The 17,529-nt window shown below is 26.9% G+C and overlaps 1 protein-coding gene and 1 long non-coding RNA gene across 8 annotated transcripts; one reads left to right on the top strand and one right to left on the bottom strand.

Moving 5' to 3' along the window:
* The first annotated feature begins 746 nt into the window (after positions 1-746).
* Positions 747-17,521, top strand: LOC103576119 (T-complex protein 1 subunit eta). 6 transcript variants are annotated; one of them, XR_008403598.1, is made up of 8 exons: positions 782-933; positions 1,208-1,324; positions 1,824-1,914; positions 2,929-6,290; positions 6,360-6,553; positions 7,588-8,553; positions 8,658-8,937; positions 10,447-10,748. XR_008403598.1 is itself a non-coding variant. In XM_053738668.1 (6 exons), the coding sequence occupies exons 2-6, from the start codon at positions 1,242-1,244 to the stop codon at positions 17,344-17,346; spliced, it is 1,797 nt and encodes a 598-aa protein (XP_053594643.1). In that variant the 5' UTR covers positions 747-933; positions 1,208-1,241; the 3' UTR covers positions 17,347-17,521. The 6 variants fall into 6 exon arrangements, 2 of the variants coding, with proteins under 2 accessions (XP_053594643.1, XP_008554387.1); XR_008403596.1 differs by having other exon boundaries at positions 8,658-8,941; XR_008403597.1 differs by having other exon boundaries at positions 8,658-10,035.
* LOC106694281 (uncharacterized) lies at positions 10,987-13,909 on the bottom strand. Of its 2 annotated transcripts, XR_001345422.2 has the most exons (6): positions 13,715-13,909; positions 13,324-13,440; positions 12,558-13,095; positions 12,402-12,484; positions 11,953-12,089; positions 10,987-11,449 (listed from the first exon to the last, which is right to left on the bottom strand). It is a non-coding gene; the product is annotated as an uncharacterized LOC106694281 (long non-coding RNA). The 2 variants fall into 2 exon arrangements; XR_001345423.2 differs by lacking the exon at positions 12,402-12,484 and having other exon boundaries at positions 13,715-13,905.
* Positions 17,522-17,529: the final 8 nt, after the last annotated feature.

Below are 17,529 nucleotides of genomic sequence, written 5' to 3'. Positions count from 1 at the left end.
ACAAGCGGTACGAGACAGCGTAACTCGTAGTAGGGGTACGAATGAAAAAGGCGGAGGTACTTATTGGACAGGTTTTTCTTAGCAGTTTACCATAGCTCCCTTAAGTTGGCGGGGGGAATTCGATTTTTGGCAAATTTTTTTTAGCAATTCGTTTGTTCGTCGATTGTTCGTCAATGTTCGCTATAAATAATTATTTGTTCGTTCTTTATTTTTTTTTAAATAAATTTTTAAAAATTTATTTGAAGTTAGCGGTGACTATACTCATTTTCTATCTTTTTTAATTTTTTTTCCATTTATCTTGATTTGTTTGTTAATACCCCACCAAAAATAGCGTTTGTTTGTTTGTTTTTATATTTATAATTAATTATTAAAATTTTAATTATGCCCGTTGATCTAATAGTAGTTGTGCGCATGCGCAAGTGTCTGCTCTAGGTTTAAAATTTTTTATTGTTTTCATTATTATTTATGTTTTAATTAAATTAGTAATCTTATCAAGTAATTATCAAATCCTGTTGATCATCTAGCACATCGTAAGAGTATCCAGGTATTTATCGGAGAGAAATGTCAATAAGCCACAATAAAATATGAAACGAAAGAGTCCTCAAAGAATCTTAGAAAACCACTTTTAATATTATTATTATTATCTTTATTTATTTAATATTTAATACACTCGACTAATTATTTTGTTTTATCAATATTAATTATGTATTAAAAATACTGAAAACATTTTAATGTTATTTTCATTTACTCTTTTATAATTTACCGCTCTGTTTTGTAACTTACGTGGTGTGTCACCTATTATCAAGTATTTTAACTTGCCGTTCAACTAGTATTTTTGTGTTACACAGTTGGTCTCATAAATAGTTGGTAAACCAATTACTAAATTACAAGTATCATCGAAGTCAATAATAAATAAATATAATATTGGAGCAGGTTTGTAAAATTAAACTAATAATTAATTATTTATTTAATATTAGAGTAGACTTATACAATTGAAGTTATTAATTATTCATTTGCGCAATTTTTATAAATTTATATTTTGCGTCTACATTGAGACTCAAAATAACTTAGCCTAAGAAATTTGATGAAAATTTTAATTAATATTTATTATTAAACATCATTTTATAATTAAAGATGTTTTTCTAATTTTTTTTTTTTTTTTTTTTTTTTTTTTTTTCCAAATATTAAAATTTTTTTTATTTTTCAGTTTTGAAAACAATATTTTTATACCACTTATCAAAATGGAGCTCAACTCTATAATGTTTCACCAATCGGATGTGATTCTTTCATCTAATCTCCAACATTATTTGTCCTTCATTTATATGTAAGTATATTACCATTAATTATTAGTACTGCTATTAATAATTTTTACATCATTTTATTTTTTAATTATAAATGTGTAAGTATTTATGATCTTGGCGATTCTTGGAGTAGTTCAAATGTTATTATAGAAGTCACAGTTTATTGAATTGTTAATTATTTCAAGCTGAAATTTATATTTATAATTTTACTAGCCGACCTGATAATAACAGATACAACAAAAAAAGAATTAGCGAAATCGGCCCAGCCGTTTACGCCCGATGCTGTAAACGAGGGAAATCAGGATTTATTTGCATATATAAAGATATGCATTAAGAATATTCAAACTTATGTTTGCGTATTGTTTGATTGCGATTTTTATGTATGGAAAGCGCCCAATTTTAAGTAATAAATAAAAATTTCTCTTTAAAATTACATCGTTTTTAATTTTATGATCGGAACGTTTTAATTCCGTTTTAGGCATCGTGGGAACTGATTAATTATTTTATTGTTATTAATTTCAGATTTTTTTATTTATTCGAACACCTTTTTAAGATGAATTTTCCCAGTGACAACAAGGAAAAGTTCAGCAAAATTATTAATTGGAGTTTATTGGTAAGTAGCTAGTTTTGCAAACAGTAAAAAAATTATCATTAATAATTTTTTTTTTTTTTTTGCACATAGTAAAATTAAATATTTAAATCAAATTCTATTAGAAATAATTAATTCCCAAGTAACATACACCCAACTTTAAGATGTCTTTAAAAGGATAAAGCAAATTTTCTTTTGTCTCAAAGTCACCTTTTTCGGTGTAAATACAACATGCAAATGTTAGTCCCGGAGCGAAAATTTGTGTTGTTTTTCCTGTCTTATGTCAATTAAAAAGTCGTTTAGATGACTTATTAGCTACTATTTGTAATTTTTCACTTTTTGTCGTCATTTGTGTCAAGTCTTTTAAGTAGATATTTTTTCGGTGACATAAATTTCTGATCGTTTTGTCAACATGTTGGTGCCTTATCGATGTAGCACAAAATTGCCTAAAAACTGATTCCTGATAGCCAGAGTTACTGACGAGAAAGTTGGTGTAAATGAGTTGCGAACAACTTGACGACGAGTTGTCGACAACTTTCAGCTTTTGTAACTGTATTGACTACAAGTTGTCGACAAGTCTCTTGGAAAGTTGCGATCAATTTATGGAAAGGCCAACTTGGCGGCAGGTCGCCACCCTGGCTATCAGGGATATCTTATAGATGTCACAAAGGCAAGTGTGACACTTGGGTTATTATCAGTCGATAAATTAGGTGATACAACCTATTATTTCTAAAATCTAATCCAAGGAAATATTTATTTATTAAAATATTTATTAGATGCATAGTAATCAGGCTGACGAAAACATTTTAATTCCTTTCTTTTATAAATAATTATTATATAATAATTATTTATAACAATTATTTTTACATAATAATTATTTATAATAAAATAAATATTATTTTCTACGTTGATCACTTAACTTAAATTGTGGTAAACGGATTATTTGCTTAAATATATTAACTTAAATTATTATTTTAAGTAAAAAATAAATTGATGCTGTATGGACGTCAATTAATTTTTTTTTTCTTTTCATTTCAGGTTTTATCAATCATTAACTCAATAATGCCGAGACCACTGCTTGTATCAGATGAGGACTCAATAGCTGTTATAAAAAGATATATGAGCTACTTCTGTTCAGATACCTTGCCAGCATACTCTGCTGAGGTATGGTCGAAAATGTCCAAGGAACCAGAATTTGTGGGTAAATGGAATACTGCAGCAGTTAGGACCAACATAAAAGACAATCGTAGGGGGATTTTGACTAGAGCAAGAAAAGAATGTGGATATTTTTCCCAAATAATTAAGAAAAAATTCACTTATAGTAATAATGATGATGATGACAATGACAGCAATGATAATAATGATAATGATGACAGTGATGATAATAGCGATAAGGATTATTTTAATAAACTATATGCTAAAGAGCGGGATGATGTTCCATGTTTTCATGTTGAAATTGCTAGAGGTGTTTGGGAATGTATGTATAAAAAAGACAATAGTTGTAAAAATCCTAGGTTACAGCCGAAAGTGTGGACTGACACTATTGCCTTTGAATTATGGCATCAGTTTGAACTACCGTGTGCCTTTGTATTTAAAAAAGGCACAATTCATGAAAATGGAAATTATTATGCGACATTTATTGGCAAGTGCAAAAGTAAAGTGTGCAATAATCCTATTTTTGGTTACATCGAAAACAATCCTGGGGACAAAGGTTCTGTTTTTATTAATTTTCGATGCCGGGATACTCGTTTTGAAGTTCATGATGAAGTTACAAGGCCACTGCAAGCCGAGCGAAGAAAAATGTTTAAAACTATGATCGATGCAAATGGAGTTAAGGGAACTATTTTGGAGCAAGCTAAAGATCTGTTAAAACCAGGTAGTACTCAATGTCCTGTTCTATTCAATTCTAATGTTTTATATCAAGTAAAGAAAGAATCTAAGGAAGAAAAGTTGAATGTCAAGCCAGAAGATCGGAGAGATTTGATTAAAGCTATTTATCGTATCAACGAGGACGATAATCCTGCTCATCAAAATTTTATAAAAGTTGTAATTGATACGCCTTTTTCAGTATTTTATGTTTCACCGCAACAAATCCATTGTTATAACGAATACAGGCGTCTTCACAGACACTATTCTTCTGTTTGTATTGATGCTACAGGAGGTCTTGCAAAAAAATTTCTAGACAGCAAAAATAAAACTACGAGTAGTATTTTTTTATACCAAATCGTAATTAATTTTAGTAATACTTCACAATCTGTTTATCAAATTTTATCGGAAATTCATGACACTAAGACCATCAAATTTGGACTAGAAAACTGGCTTAGTAAAGTTTCGCCTCCGACAGAAGTAGTCTGTGATGGATCTCGTGTCCTTTTAAATGCCTCCTGTTTAGCTTGCAATAATTTTTCTTTATTTGATTACGTTAATAGGTGTTTTCAACATGTCAAAAACGGTGCTTCACTTGACTCTGTAAAAACTTTTATCAGATTGGATACGGCTCATTTTATTCATGCTATAAGTGGCTGGAAATGTTGGAAATCGGTTATTCATCCAAGAATTAAATCATTTTACTTATACAGTGTTGCATTATTGATGGATTGTAATAATTTAAAAGATTTTGAAAGAATCCTTGTATTAATTTTGATTGTCTGTGGCACCGAATATGATGATTCTATTGTTGATTTTGATGGCGAAATGATAACTACAAAAGCAGCAAGGTCAGAGTTGGAAAAATTGATTGCCAAAAATGAATCTCAAGACTTTATTAATAATATTGAAGACAAAATTAAAACTATGGAGTTTGATCAAGAAAAAAATGAAACTTTACGCCGAGAGACCAATACTGATTTATTAGAAAAAGACACTACTATTTCAAGTTGGATAAATAATCTTGTCGCTTTTTCATTGAATGTTCATTCTGATGGTAGTAATGATATTAATAATTTAAACACTTTTTATGTACCTCTATTTAAAGATTCATTACTTAAAGAAGTGAGAGAGTTTCCGCTATGGACGAAAGTTTGTATTCATTACACGAGTTTACGAGCAACTTCTGCGTACATAGAGCAAGCGTTTAAAGAATTGAAAGAGTTATTAGGTAAAATGATTTCTCTCCCTGCACGTGTTGATTACTTAGTTAAAGCTCATCTTAAACTTATTGATGGTGGTGTCAAAATTTTTGAACGCGAATTGTTAAAATTCGTTAAGAATTACCATGCTAATAAGCAAAAAAATGATAAAATAAATAGTAATCCTGAAGACGAATTATGCAAAGAAGATTGCGAACCTAACGATAATTTACTCAATGAAAATTGGAATGGACAAGGATATGATATGAAGCACAACGACTGTGATTGGTTAGATTCAGATTGTCATTTATTCAATGAAGATATTCCCACCAATTTTAATACTGAGTCATTTAATTCTTCTGAAATTGATAATAATAACGTTTTAGATAATATTGATTGTAGCGCAAATGAAAATAACGAAAATTTATATCAGCCGAATTTAAATAATTTAGTTAATCTTGATCACAGTTATTGTTCCGATAATAATTCACCATTGAATGAAAACAGTTTCGATGCCGCTGTGGAAAAAAATTTAAGAATGATTAAAAAGGAAGGTAAATACTTCAAAAGTTTTCCCGAAATCAATTTAATAAACAATTTGGCGCCTTCAAACAAAAAAGAAGAATTTTTATTACAAAATGGTAATAAAAGCGGACCTGTCTTTTTTCAAAATGAATCCTGGTTTGCTTTCAATACGTGCCCATTCGACAGTATTGTTCAGTTGATTTTCTATGGATGTTTACAAAATGAAGAATTTAATAATTTTGTTAGCAATTCTTCAAATTCCACTTTTAATTTTGTTACCGATTTTATGTCAACAGGATTAAAAAAAGATATCTATGTTAAACGATTTTCTATTTTACATCCTATCTATCAAGACACTGAATGCACACAAAATCAAATGAATATTGCCAATCGTAAAACTAAAAACGTAAATCGTTGTATTAATTGTGTAGATAACGTGAATAGTTTGTGGATTAAATTATTTACAAGTGAACCAAGTGCATTCGAAAATAATTCATGTTCATCATTCGGCTGCCAAGATTATCAACGTAATATACCGGTTTTGACTGCAAATTATAATTTAATCATGGAAAAAGGGTTTAAATGTTTGCAAGAAGCATTACATTTTAAAAGCATAGCTTATAATAAATTTTGCACAAGCTGCCAAAAAAAACAAACAACCTGTAAAACGACACTTAATCGATATATTTACATTGAATTAGACGTAAAATCGGTAAATGAAAAAGATGGAACTTCATGTAAACTTGGTGAATTACCGAAGTGTTTGGATTTAAATGAAACACATTCATCAAAAAAATTTAGTTATCGGTTGGTACATCTTTATTACATCTGAAATACAAATGATTTGTTTCTATATGATTTTTTTTTTAATTATAGCTTGACAGGGGTTATTGGTTATAACTCTTTTCACTACATCACATATTGTAGAAACTTGACAGGAAATTGGCGATTCTACAATGACCAACTAGAAAAGTCTAAATTTATTAGTGAACGCACGAAAATTGTACCTCATGGGATTTTTTACACTTTATTCTCACTGTAAAAAAGAAAAATATATTTATATATTTCAGGTAATTTCTTCAAATTTCTATAATTTTCTTTTATTTGTTCGATCAATTATATTATAAGAGAAATTTTTATTGTAACACTAAAAATAATTTTTTGTTTCGGTTCACAATAAAAATTATAAATAACTATTAACAAAGTCAGCTCATATTGAATTTTGAAAACAATATAAAAACTAATAAGTGTATTAAATTTTATTTTTTTCTGTTTAAAGTTTCTATGACTAAAAAATATTTCATAACGACAAATTAAATTCAGCTCTTTTTTATAGTACACATTTAAATCATAATTACCACTCTAATATAAATTTTCTAATAACAAATTTATGCTTCAAACATTTCATTTTTTTAATTTCAAAAGTTAAAAATCCTCGGAATCGATATGTTCAAACTATTTGATATTGGTATTAAAATAATACGGTTAATTAAGTTTTGAAACTTGTTTTATCACAAATAAACCATAAAAAAATAAATTTTTTACTTTTGTTTATAAGGTAAGAGACCTAATACTCAATTAGGGAACTAGTACCCGATCACTCCATATATTTGTATATCTATATTTACTAAATTGTTCTAAATATAGATATACAAATACATGAGTGATCGGGTACTAGTTCCCTGATCGAGTATTAGGTCTCTTATCTTAGTTTAAGCCTTTTTTAAAATAAATCAATGTTTTTTTTTTCTATAATTTATTTGTCATAAAGTAGGTTACCAATTTTTAGATAACTGCTAACTCCAAAAAAAAACTTATATTAATTAAAGTATTTGATTCATACTTTGTTCGCTACCATTTAAATGAAATCTTTCTTTTAAAATTCTATTTCAATTAATAAACATATAGTCGAATTAAACTCGTTTATATTAATGGTTGCTACTTTTTTCTTCTTCTTTTCTTTTTTTTACTACATTCGTTTTAATCCAAGAACTACGTGACTATTCTTAGTATTAGGATAAAAATTAGTCTTAAATTATCATAATCTTTAAGTGTCAATCATGTAATTGAATTATTAAAGATTTTATTTTCTCTTTTTTTGCAGCTTTAGCAAGTATTTAAAAAAATGCAATAAGTGGATACAAGTGATATTGGAAATCTCTATACTTCGATTATTATTAATATTTTTGCTCAATTACATTTATGAAAACTTAGTGTTAAGGTTGTTGCCAAAAGTAATAAAAAGTCATTAAGTGTAAAATCTATTTAAGTTTTACGATTATAAAATAAATAAAATTATTATTATCATTATTATATTATGACGTAATTTTAAAATGTTTTATACTACAAGATTAATATGTTAAACAGAAAAAATAAATGTTTTATAATGTTAAACAAATAAATAAATAATTTCATTTTTTTAAATAATGAGTAAGTTTTTTAAACAGTTAATAAATAGAAATACTAAATCTCTTTTTTTTTTATTCATAAATTTGATTCATTTTAGACATCAACAAAATCGTTAAATTATTATATTTACAGGAAGCCGTAGGTCTTTGTTAATCATTTTTTTTATACAATCAAAATTATTTTTTAAGTTAAATATTACTGTTTTTGTCGTTATTTAAATAATCTATATCATGATTGTTTTTTAATTTAAATAATAATTGTTGTACAGTTAATTTGTCATGCATAAACGACGAACATCGTTTGTAGATAATAGAGGTATAGAGAACGATCCAGAGGAGATAGTATTATCTGAGCCTTCGAAGTGAAAGAAAAAACTGTCTTTTATTAGGACTAAAATAATTCAATATTTTACAGAATGATTTGTGCCAACTATTCTGTAATGTTAGAAGAAATCAAAAGTAAGATAAGACTCAATTATGAGGTACTTTTATCGGATTAGTAAAAAACAACAAGAGCCAACTATGAAACTGATGTTACTTTATTACAAATTACATTTATAATACAAAAAAAGTATATTACGGTTAGTTAAGTAGCTGATGATATGAATATAATATTTGGAAATGCTGTAAAATACAATGTTAATTTCTAACGTTTATGCAAGGTAATTGATTTATTATTAAATATAAATTAATATTACAAATTTTTATTAACTAATATATTTTCATTTTATACTCCGTTATTTGGTATACTGTTGGAACTGCAAAGAATAATATAAGGAAAAAGTTCAAGAGTTTTTAGATTTTGACGTAAATTTAGATTCAGATTATGGATCAGAATTAAAATCTCAAAATTAATTAGTATAATGAAAATTTTAGACTCAAGAAAAATACAATAAAATGAATAGTTGAAAAAATGTTTACTTGCATTAGTTAAGTGTTAACATTTATGAAAAAACCATAGATGTAAATATATATCCCGATTATTTTATCATGCACAAGCTGCTAATACAACAATCAAATGATAAATATCACCTGCTATAAATTATGTTAGTAAGTGTTAATTTAAAATTATATGCATATATAAATCTTATCGATCTAATCAATAAAGAACATTAAACTGTATTAGCTTTTGCTTTTATTCGTTTTTTATGCTGATACATTTCTGTTTTATTCTGGTTTGAATCTGGGAAAATAATCATATAAAAGTAACGACCACGTGGTAACCATAACCTATGCAGCGGATAATTTGATCATAAGTAAAAAAATAATTTGTATTAAAAAAAAAAAAAAAACACATCATTTTGATCATAATAAGTAAAAGATTTTTGCATTAATTATGTCAGTTAGAAAAAAAGACCTTCATTGATATTTTAATTTATTATCTAGCTGTCAATCAACTACTAAGAATTTCATTCAGGGTTTTTAATTACTAACATTCCTTTCTGATACTAAGTTGATTTTTAATAATTTTGAATACTTCTTGTTTAAAATTATGCATTAAAGTTTACATGAATAAACTGTTTAAGTTATAGGCGTCGTTACACTCCTGTCTAACATTTAATGTATTAATTAATTTTCATTGCACAAGTGCATGACTCAATATTTGAAAATTTCAATTAAAATAATTTTTTTATAAAAGTTTCAATAACAATAGGTACAATATCTATATAAATAGCTAAATTTTGAATTGGAAAAATATTTCATTTATTACTAAGTAAACCACGTGGCTACCATAACCAATGCGATTTCGTATTTAATTATTTAAAATTAAATAATTTCAGATTGAAATACTTGATAATTAATTAGACTATTGTGAATAAAATATTTTTACATAAATTATTTTTTTTTAAAGAATTGTGCATTCTTTGATATTTTAATGTTTCCATTGTTATCTAGTGTCTTACATTATTAAAGATAAATTAATTTTATTAATAATTAAAAATCTAATTCTTTGGAGTCGCTCGTTATTCTTACCTGGAAATTTAACTATGTAGAGCACCTATGTATATGTAAAATATATATTATAGGGGGTCTTTTGAGTGGGCTTTTGTAAATAATTTAGGTTTTTTCATTGTTATTTGTACTTCATAAAACTTCAAATACATTTTTAATGAACTGATCCACTTTCTATAAATGCAGTAAAGGTAAAAAAGATATTTTTAATTGAAAAAAAAAAAAATAAATAAATGTTTAGACCTATAAAACTATGTTATTCAAGAAATTACAACTAGTCGAATCACCTCGATATTTCGAAACCATCATGTCTTTTTGAAAAGTAAGCCATTGTAAATATTAAATTCATAGTGAATAGACCAATATAAAAAAGCATAGAATCAGTACAAACATTTGTTTATTTCAAATTTTAACGAAAAAAAAAAGATGTCAAACATAAAATTTTGTTGAAATTGATGTGGCTAAGGTGGTAACGTAAAGGAGAATTAGAAAAATAATCAATGATAGTTAGAATTTAAGTAACTAAACTTAATTTTTTTGATCAATTATTGTCGTTAGCCGCATACTAATTACTATTTATATTGCTTATCATTTTTCAATAGATAATAATCAAGTAATATAGCTGAGGATCAATGACGAAGAAACTATAAAAATTGATTATACTAAAGTCTTAAAATTTAATAACTATCACCAACACAATATGATTTGATCATCAATGACATTTTTTATACCAATAGATTTAATTTTGACGTCACGCATAATATAAAATGTGGACATTTTCATCATCTAAAATATAAGTAAATATTATTATTATAACAATAGAATGTAAATTGATATAAATTTGTATCGATAATAAATTGCAAAAAACCATTATAAGAAACCATATTATATGAATATATACATATATTTTTTTTACTGATTTACTCTAAAACAATAACATATAGTTTTAATCTTGTCCAAAAAATGTCAAATAGTTTGCACCAGTTATTGGGTGTCTTTTGTGTTTTATTTAAAGCTGTGATTCTTGTCATATTAATTGATACATAACAATGAATGAATTGGGTAGTAATTAAAAAACAAGCAAATTTAAGAAAATTTTTTCCATTAACTGTTGAAAAAATTACTATTTTTCTCAGTATAAAATTAATTAACGAAATATTGCATTTATTAAGAGTAAAAATTTTCATAAACTTAATAGATTTATTTTAGATTTTCCTAAATTTTTAGAATAATTTTACATAATTACTTTTTTTTTCTCAAGACATAACTAGAAGTGACAGACATCTAATGGTTTCTAGTTACACTAATTAAGTTAAAAAAAAAGGAATAAATGAGACATTAAAGTTATAATGACAATATGTATACTTAAAAGATTTAAAAACTTATTAAGAAACTACTTCAGTCAACCGTACACTAATAGACGACTATCAAATATGAATAGAAATCTACATATCACTCTTAAATAGAAATCTAACGATTTCTATTGTCTTTGATATCATCATTCTACATATTAATCCGAAGTTTGCTCGCTTGGAGTAACTCATCGGCTTCGGAGACAGTCAAATAGTTTTTACTATCAAGGAAGTCCCAGTAAAAGCGTTGCACCTGTAAAATATAAATCATAAGCCTACTATTTAAATGATTTAATTAAATTGTGTCTGAAAATAGCCGATATCTAATAATTTTCACACACACACACACGCACACACACACACGCGCGCGCGCACTTATATATATATATATACACACACACACATATATATATATATATATATATATATATATATATATTACATACCTAGGCCAGTAAAATACAAAAAGTCTCAGATCACAAGTTTGTCAGCCTCAGCTTCGCCTCAGCCAACAATTACAATGATCTGAGACTTTTTTTATCTTACTGGTATAGACATGTAATAAACAATTTTTTTTCTTTTTGAATAAATAAATTATAATAAAGAAAAAAATTTATGAAATGGATACATGTCAAAATTGAATATTTATAAGTTGAATTAAAAAATAAATTTTTTCTTGATATAATTTACTTGCTAAAACAAATATGATTATCATTAGATTGTAAATGTCAGGTTCATAAACAATTTAAAATTTACCTTGTTGAAATGCAACTATGTTTACGTATGCCTCAAAGTCATTGGATCCCATGGATGATTAAAGTAATTTGACGAGTCCTCGTATTTTGCCATGATGGATGGAAAAACTAACTTGGTTATTGTAATTCTGAATCAAACTTAAAACAAAATTCTTTTATTAACAAAAAATATGATTCGTATTTACTACTCAGCAATAGAAACAAATAAACATAATAATTTTGTTGTTTTTTCAGAAAAAATTTATAAAAAACTTTTAATAAAAACGTATACATCTAGATATTCCAAAAAACAACTTTTTCTTTAAATAATTCATTTTCCAAAATATCCAAAAATGGTCGAGGCCTATGAATTTCAATGTCATACTACTCAGTAATAAAAACTGACAGTTATATAATGATTTTTGATCTGTTTTTACGAATTATTTATGAAAAAAATTATAAATACTTAACTGAAAATTTGGAAAACTAAAGGCATTTTTTTTTAACTATTATTTTTTTGATGAAACATCTGGAAATTATTGACGGTCCGAACTCTAATATCATATGATTATTTAATAACGTATTTTATTCATGTTTTTCATTTAATAAATTATTCATTTCACTCACCAATTATTTATGTACATTTAATGGATTTTACTGCTCTTTCAAGAAAACGAGAATGAATATAGAATACATGACGAGGCTAAGCATCATTTCCTAAAGGTCGTCTCAAAAATAAAAGTATTTAATGGTAAGCAATTACCGATTTTGACAAATCATCATAAATAATGAAGACATGTTTGCCGTTGTCACAAAAAAAAAGTTCTGCCATGGCACATGGCAAAAAAGTGTAAGAAAAGAGCAGCATCAGACACGGTATCGAATACGATGATAGAATAGTTAATAGCAGTGCCGTCACTATTTTCACGATCCAAGTTACTGTAGATCTCATTTGACCGATAGCAATGTAGATACAGAACTTTTTCTTCTCCGCACCAGCATAATCGAAACGCTCTTAATTAATAATAGTCTCAATAGCCAAAAAACTCTTTCCGATCGGTCCATCATCAACGATCAACTTATATTATCTACTGTACCAATTATCACCAGTGACTCAGTGAGTCTACATCCCGGATTCCAGTTTGCATAGCCTCTCTAGTCAACTCTGTATAGAAAAAATAATCGATATAATAATATAATCATAAAATATAACTGTTACCCTGATCAACAAAAATAATTTGGAATGATTCAAAACAATTTGAATCGACTAATATATAGATATACACTCAACATCAAGCAAATCATTTTTCTTAATCAGGGTACTGATCAAAAAATTTTCAGAGTTCAAAAACTTATTGATAATAATACTAATAATTAATGGTAATATACTTACATATAAATGAAGGACAAATAATGTTGGAGATTAGATGAAAGAATCACATCCGATTGGTGAAACATTATAGAGTTGAGCTCCATTTTGATAAGTGGTATAAAAATATTGTTTTCAAAACTGAAAAATAAAAAAAATTTTAATATTTGGAAAAAAAAAAAAAAAAAAAAAAAAAAAAAAATTAGAAAAACATCTTTAATTATAAAATGATGTTTAATAATAAATATTAATTAAAATTTTCATCAAATTTCTTAGGCTAAGTTATTTTGAGTCTCAATGTAGACGCAAAATATAAATTTATAAAAATTGCGCAAATGAATAATTAATAACTTCAATTGTATAAGTCTACTCTAATATTAAATAAATAATTAATTATTAGTTTAATTTTACAAACCTGCTCCAATATTATATTTATTTATTATTGACTTCGATGATACTTGTAATTTAGTAATTGGTTTACCAACTATTTATGAGACCAACTGTGTAACACAAAAATACTAGTTGAACGGCAAGTTAAAATACTTGATAATAGGTGACACACCACGTAAGTTACAAAACAGAGCGGTAAATTATAAAAGAGTAAATGAAAATAACATTAAAATGTTTTCAGTATTTTTAATACATAATTAATATTGATAAAACAAAATAATTAGTCGAGTGTATTAAATATTAAATAAATAAAGATAATAATAATAATATTAAAAGTGGTTTTCTAAGATTCTTTGAGGACTCTTTCGTTTCATATTTTATTGTGGCTTATTGACATTTCTCTCCGATAAATACCTGGATACTCTTACGATGTGCTAGATGATCAACAGGATTTGATAATTACTTGATAAGATTACTAATTTAATTAAAACATAAATAATAATGAAAACAATAAAAAATTTTAAACCTAGAGCAGACACTTGCGCATGCGCACAACTACTATTAGATCAACGGGCATAATTAAAATTTTAATAATTAATTATAAATATAAAAACAAACAAACAAACGCTATTTTTGGTGGGGTATTAACAAACAAATCAAGATAAATGGAAAAAAAATTAAAAAAGATAGAAAATGAGTATAGTCACCGCTAACTTCAAATAAATTTTTAAAAATTTATTTAAAAAAAAATAAAGAACGAACAAATAATTATTTATAGCGAACATTGACGAACAATCGACGAACAAACGAATTGCTAAAAAAAATTTGCCAAAAATCGAATTCCCCCCGCCAACTTAAGGGAGCTGTTTACCATGAGTACATGAAATGATATTCTATAGTATAGTTTGATACAAATCGAAAAGTATACATTATACCTATTTAGATATATTTGCCGTTTCAGAACTACAAGAATAATCTTTATTCATATTTCATAAATTTGTATTAATCATAAAAAAAAAATGGTATGTAATTTATAAATAAATTGTTTTAAATATTATTTAAATCTATATATATAAATTTGTTTACATTTCAAGTAAATGTATAGAAATATTTTTTATAAACTAAATTTTAGTCACGTTTTCGACAAAAATGACAAACCGGTAGCATTTTTTTAAATAATTTTATTAATTAAAAATTAATTTTTTTAAAAAAAAGTAATAAACTCATTAAAATATTTAAATAAAAGTAAATACTTATTGATTGTCAGTAAATAATAAATTGCATGTGTAGTTGATGGATTAAAATTCTCCATTGCTATACTCATAACCTTATAAGGAAATTATTAATCATGCTGATGCATATATATACCTACATATATAAATATATATACACATCAACTTATAACAAATAACTTTTTTAATTTATAATTCAATTTATTTAACATTAATTAAATTTATTCAAAAATTTTTAGCAACCCCAAATAATATTATTGAAAGAAGGAACTGATGTCAGCCAGGGCAAGCCTCAGCTGATATCAAACATAAATGCCTGTCAGCAGGTTTCTGAGGCCGTGAAAACAACTCTTGGTCCACGTGGAATGGATAAGCTTATTGTTGATTCCAACGGTAAAGGGACTATTTCAAATGACGGTGCAACTATTCTTAAACTTATGGACATAGTTCATCCAGCAGCTAAAACTCTTGTTGACATTGCAAAGTCTCAAGATGCTGAGGTATTATTACTGTCATTATTATTTTTTTTTTTATTTTAAATATATATATTATTTCCGTTATTTAACAACAAATTGTGTTTAAAGTCATGATTAATTTGTTTATTAATAATGGAAAAAATTAATTAGTGAACATATAGACTGGCAATTTAATTTAGATAATAAATTGTCTCATTGGTGTTTATACAATATTTAACCCTAATCAGTTGAACATGGGTCGTTTGTGTCCAAATATTTTACTGTAAACAGACTATATGCCTCCAAATTTTGATGGAAATGTTTATTAAAAAAGGAATTTTCGGGGCTGGCAACAACTCTATCGCATAATAAGAAGTCCAAAGAAAACCTACAAATTTATTCAGATTTTTCCTTACAGAATAATAGTCAAATAATCGATGGCCGTTAATGACCCATGTTTAATGTTTACGGGTGCTAAAAACAGTGACACCGGTTTAGGGTTAAAAAACTTTTTTTATCAACTGGAATTGAAAGTTTATAATAAATTTATAGGTTGGTGATGGTACAACCAGTGTTGTATTGTTAGCTGGAGAATTTTTGAAACAAGTAAAACCATTTGTTGAAGAAGGTGTTCATGCACGTTTCACAATAAAAGCTTTTAGAAATGCATTAAAGATATGTATTGACAGAATTCAAGAGTTGAGTGTTAAAATTGAAAAATCAACAGCTGAAGAAAAGCGTAGTTTGTTGGAAAAATGCGCAGCAACAGCTTTGAATTCAAAATTAATTCACCAACAGAAAGATTTCTTTAGTAAAATGGTTGTTGACGCTGTTTTATTGCTCGATGAATTATTGCCACTCAATATGATTGGTATTAAAAAAGTATCTGGTGGTGCACTAGAAGATTCAATTCTTGTATCTGGTGTTGCTTTTAAAAAAACATTTTCTTACGCTGGTTTTGAAATGCAGCCTAAAAAATACTCACCTTGTAAAATAGCGATGCTTAATATTGAATTGGAGTTGAAGGCAGAACGTGACAATGCTGAAATACGTGTTGACAATGTTGCTGAGTATCAGAGAATTGTTGATGCTGAGTGGCAAATTTTGTATGAAAAACTTGAAAAAATAGCTAAAAGTGGAGCTAATGTTGTTTTATCAAAGCTGCCTATTGGAGATGTTGCTACTCAATATTTTGCTGATCGTGATATGTTTTGTGCTGGACGAGTACCCGATGAAGATCTTAAAAGAACCATGAAGGCTTGTGGCGGTGCTGTTATCACTACCGTAAATGATATCAACGACTCTGTACTTGGAAAATGTTCAACATTTGAAGAAAAACAAATTGGTGGTGAAAGGTAAATTATTAAATAATTATATATTTGATTTAAATTAAATTATGTATTATTTATAGATTTAACATTTTTGCTGGTTGCCCAAAATCTAAAACTTGTACGTTTATATTACGTGGAGGAGCTGAACAATTTTTAGAAGAAACAGAACGATCTTTACATGATGCAATAATGATTGTCAGACGTATGATTAAAAATGACGCAGTTGTTGCTGGTGGTGGAGCTATTGAAATCGAATTATCACGTACACTACGTGATCACTCACGCACAATTGCTGGTAAAGAGCAACTTTTAATTGGTGCAATTGCTCGTGCTCTTGAAGTTATACCACGGCAGCTTTGCGACAATGCTGGATTTGATGCGACTAATATTTTAAACAAATTGCGCCAGAAACATCATCAAGGTAAATGCTGGTTTGGCGTTGACATTCTCAATGAAGATATTGCTGACAATATGGATGCCTGTGTCTGGGAACCGGCAGTTGTTAAAATAAATGCCCTTACAGCAGCCACTGAAGCTGCCTGCCTTATTTTGTCAGTCGATGAAACTATCAAGAACCCACGTAGTGGTGGAGATGCTCCTCAAATGCCCATGGGTCGTGGTATTGGTCGACCAATGTAATTTTACATCTTGTCACTGTTTTTCATACTTTTTTTTTTCCTCATTCATACAAAAAAAAAATAAATAAATAATATTAACATTCGCTTCAATCATTAATAGCAAATTAATTTTTATAATTATAATTGATTCATTTGTACTGGTTATTATTATAATAAATGCTAATCAAACATTTTAATTATTACA

Source organism: Microplitis demolitor, chromosome 4 (genome assembly GCF_026212275.2).
Source record: "Microplitis demolitor isolate Queensland-Clemson2020A chromosome 4, iyMicDemo2.1a, whole genome shotgun sequence".
Taxonomy (NCBI): Eukaryota; Metazoa; Arthropoda; class Insecta; order Hymenoptera; family Braconidae; genus Microplitis; species Microplitis demolitor.
The sequence above is the reverse complement of the archived record's forward strand: the minus strand, read 5'-3'. Positions and strand labels throughout refer to the sequence as shown.

Coding starts and splice junctions, on each gene's coding strand:
- LOC103576119 (XM_053738668.1), top strand. CDS start 1,242: ATGGAGCTCAACTCTATAATGTTTCACCAATCGGATGTGATTCTTTCA. Junction 1,325..1,823: donor TATTTGTCCTTCATTTATAT/GTAAGTATATTA, acceptor TATTAATTTCAG/ATTTTTTTATTTATTCGAAC. Junction 1,915..15,160: donor TTATTAATTGGAGTTTATTG/GTAAGTAGCTAG, acceptor AAAAATTTTTAG/CAACCCCAAATAATATTATT.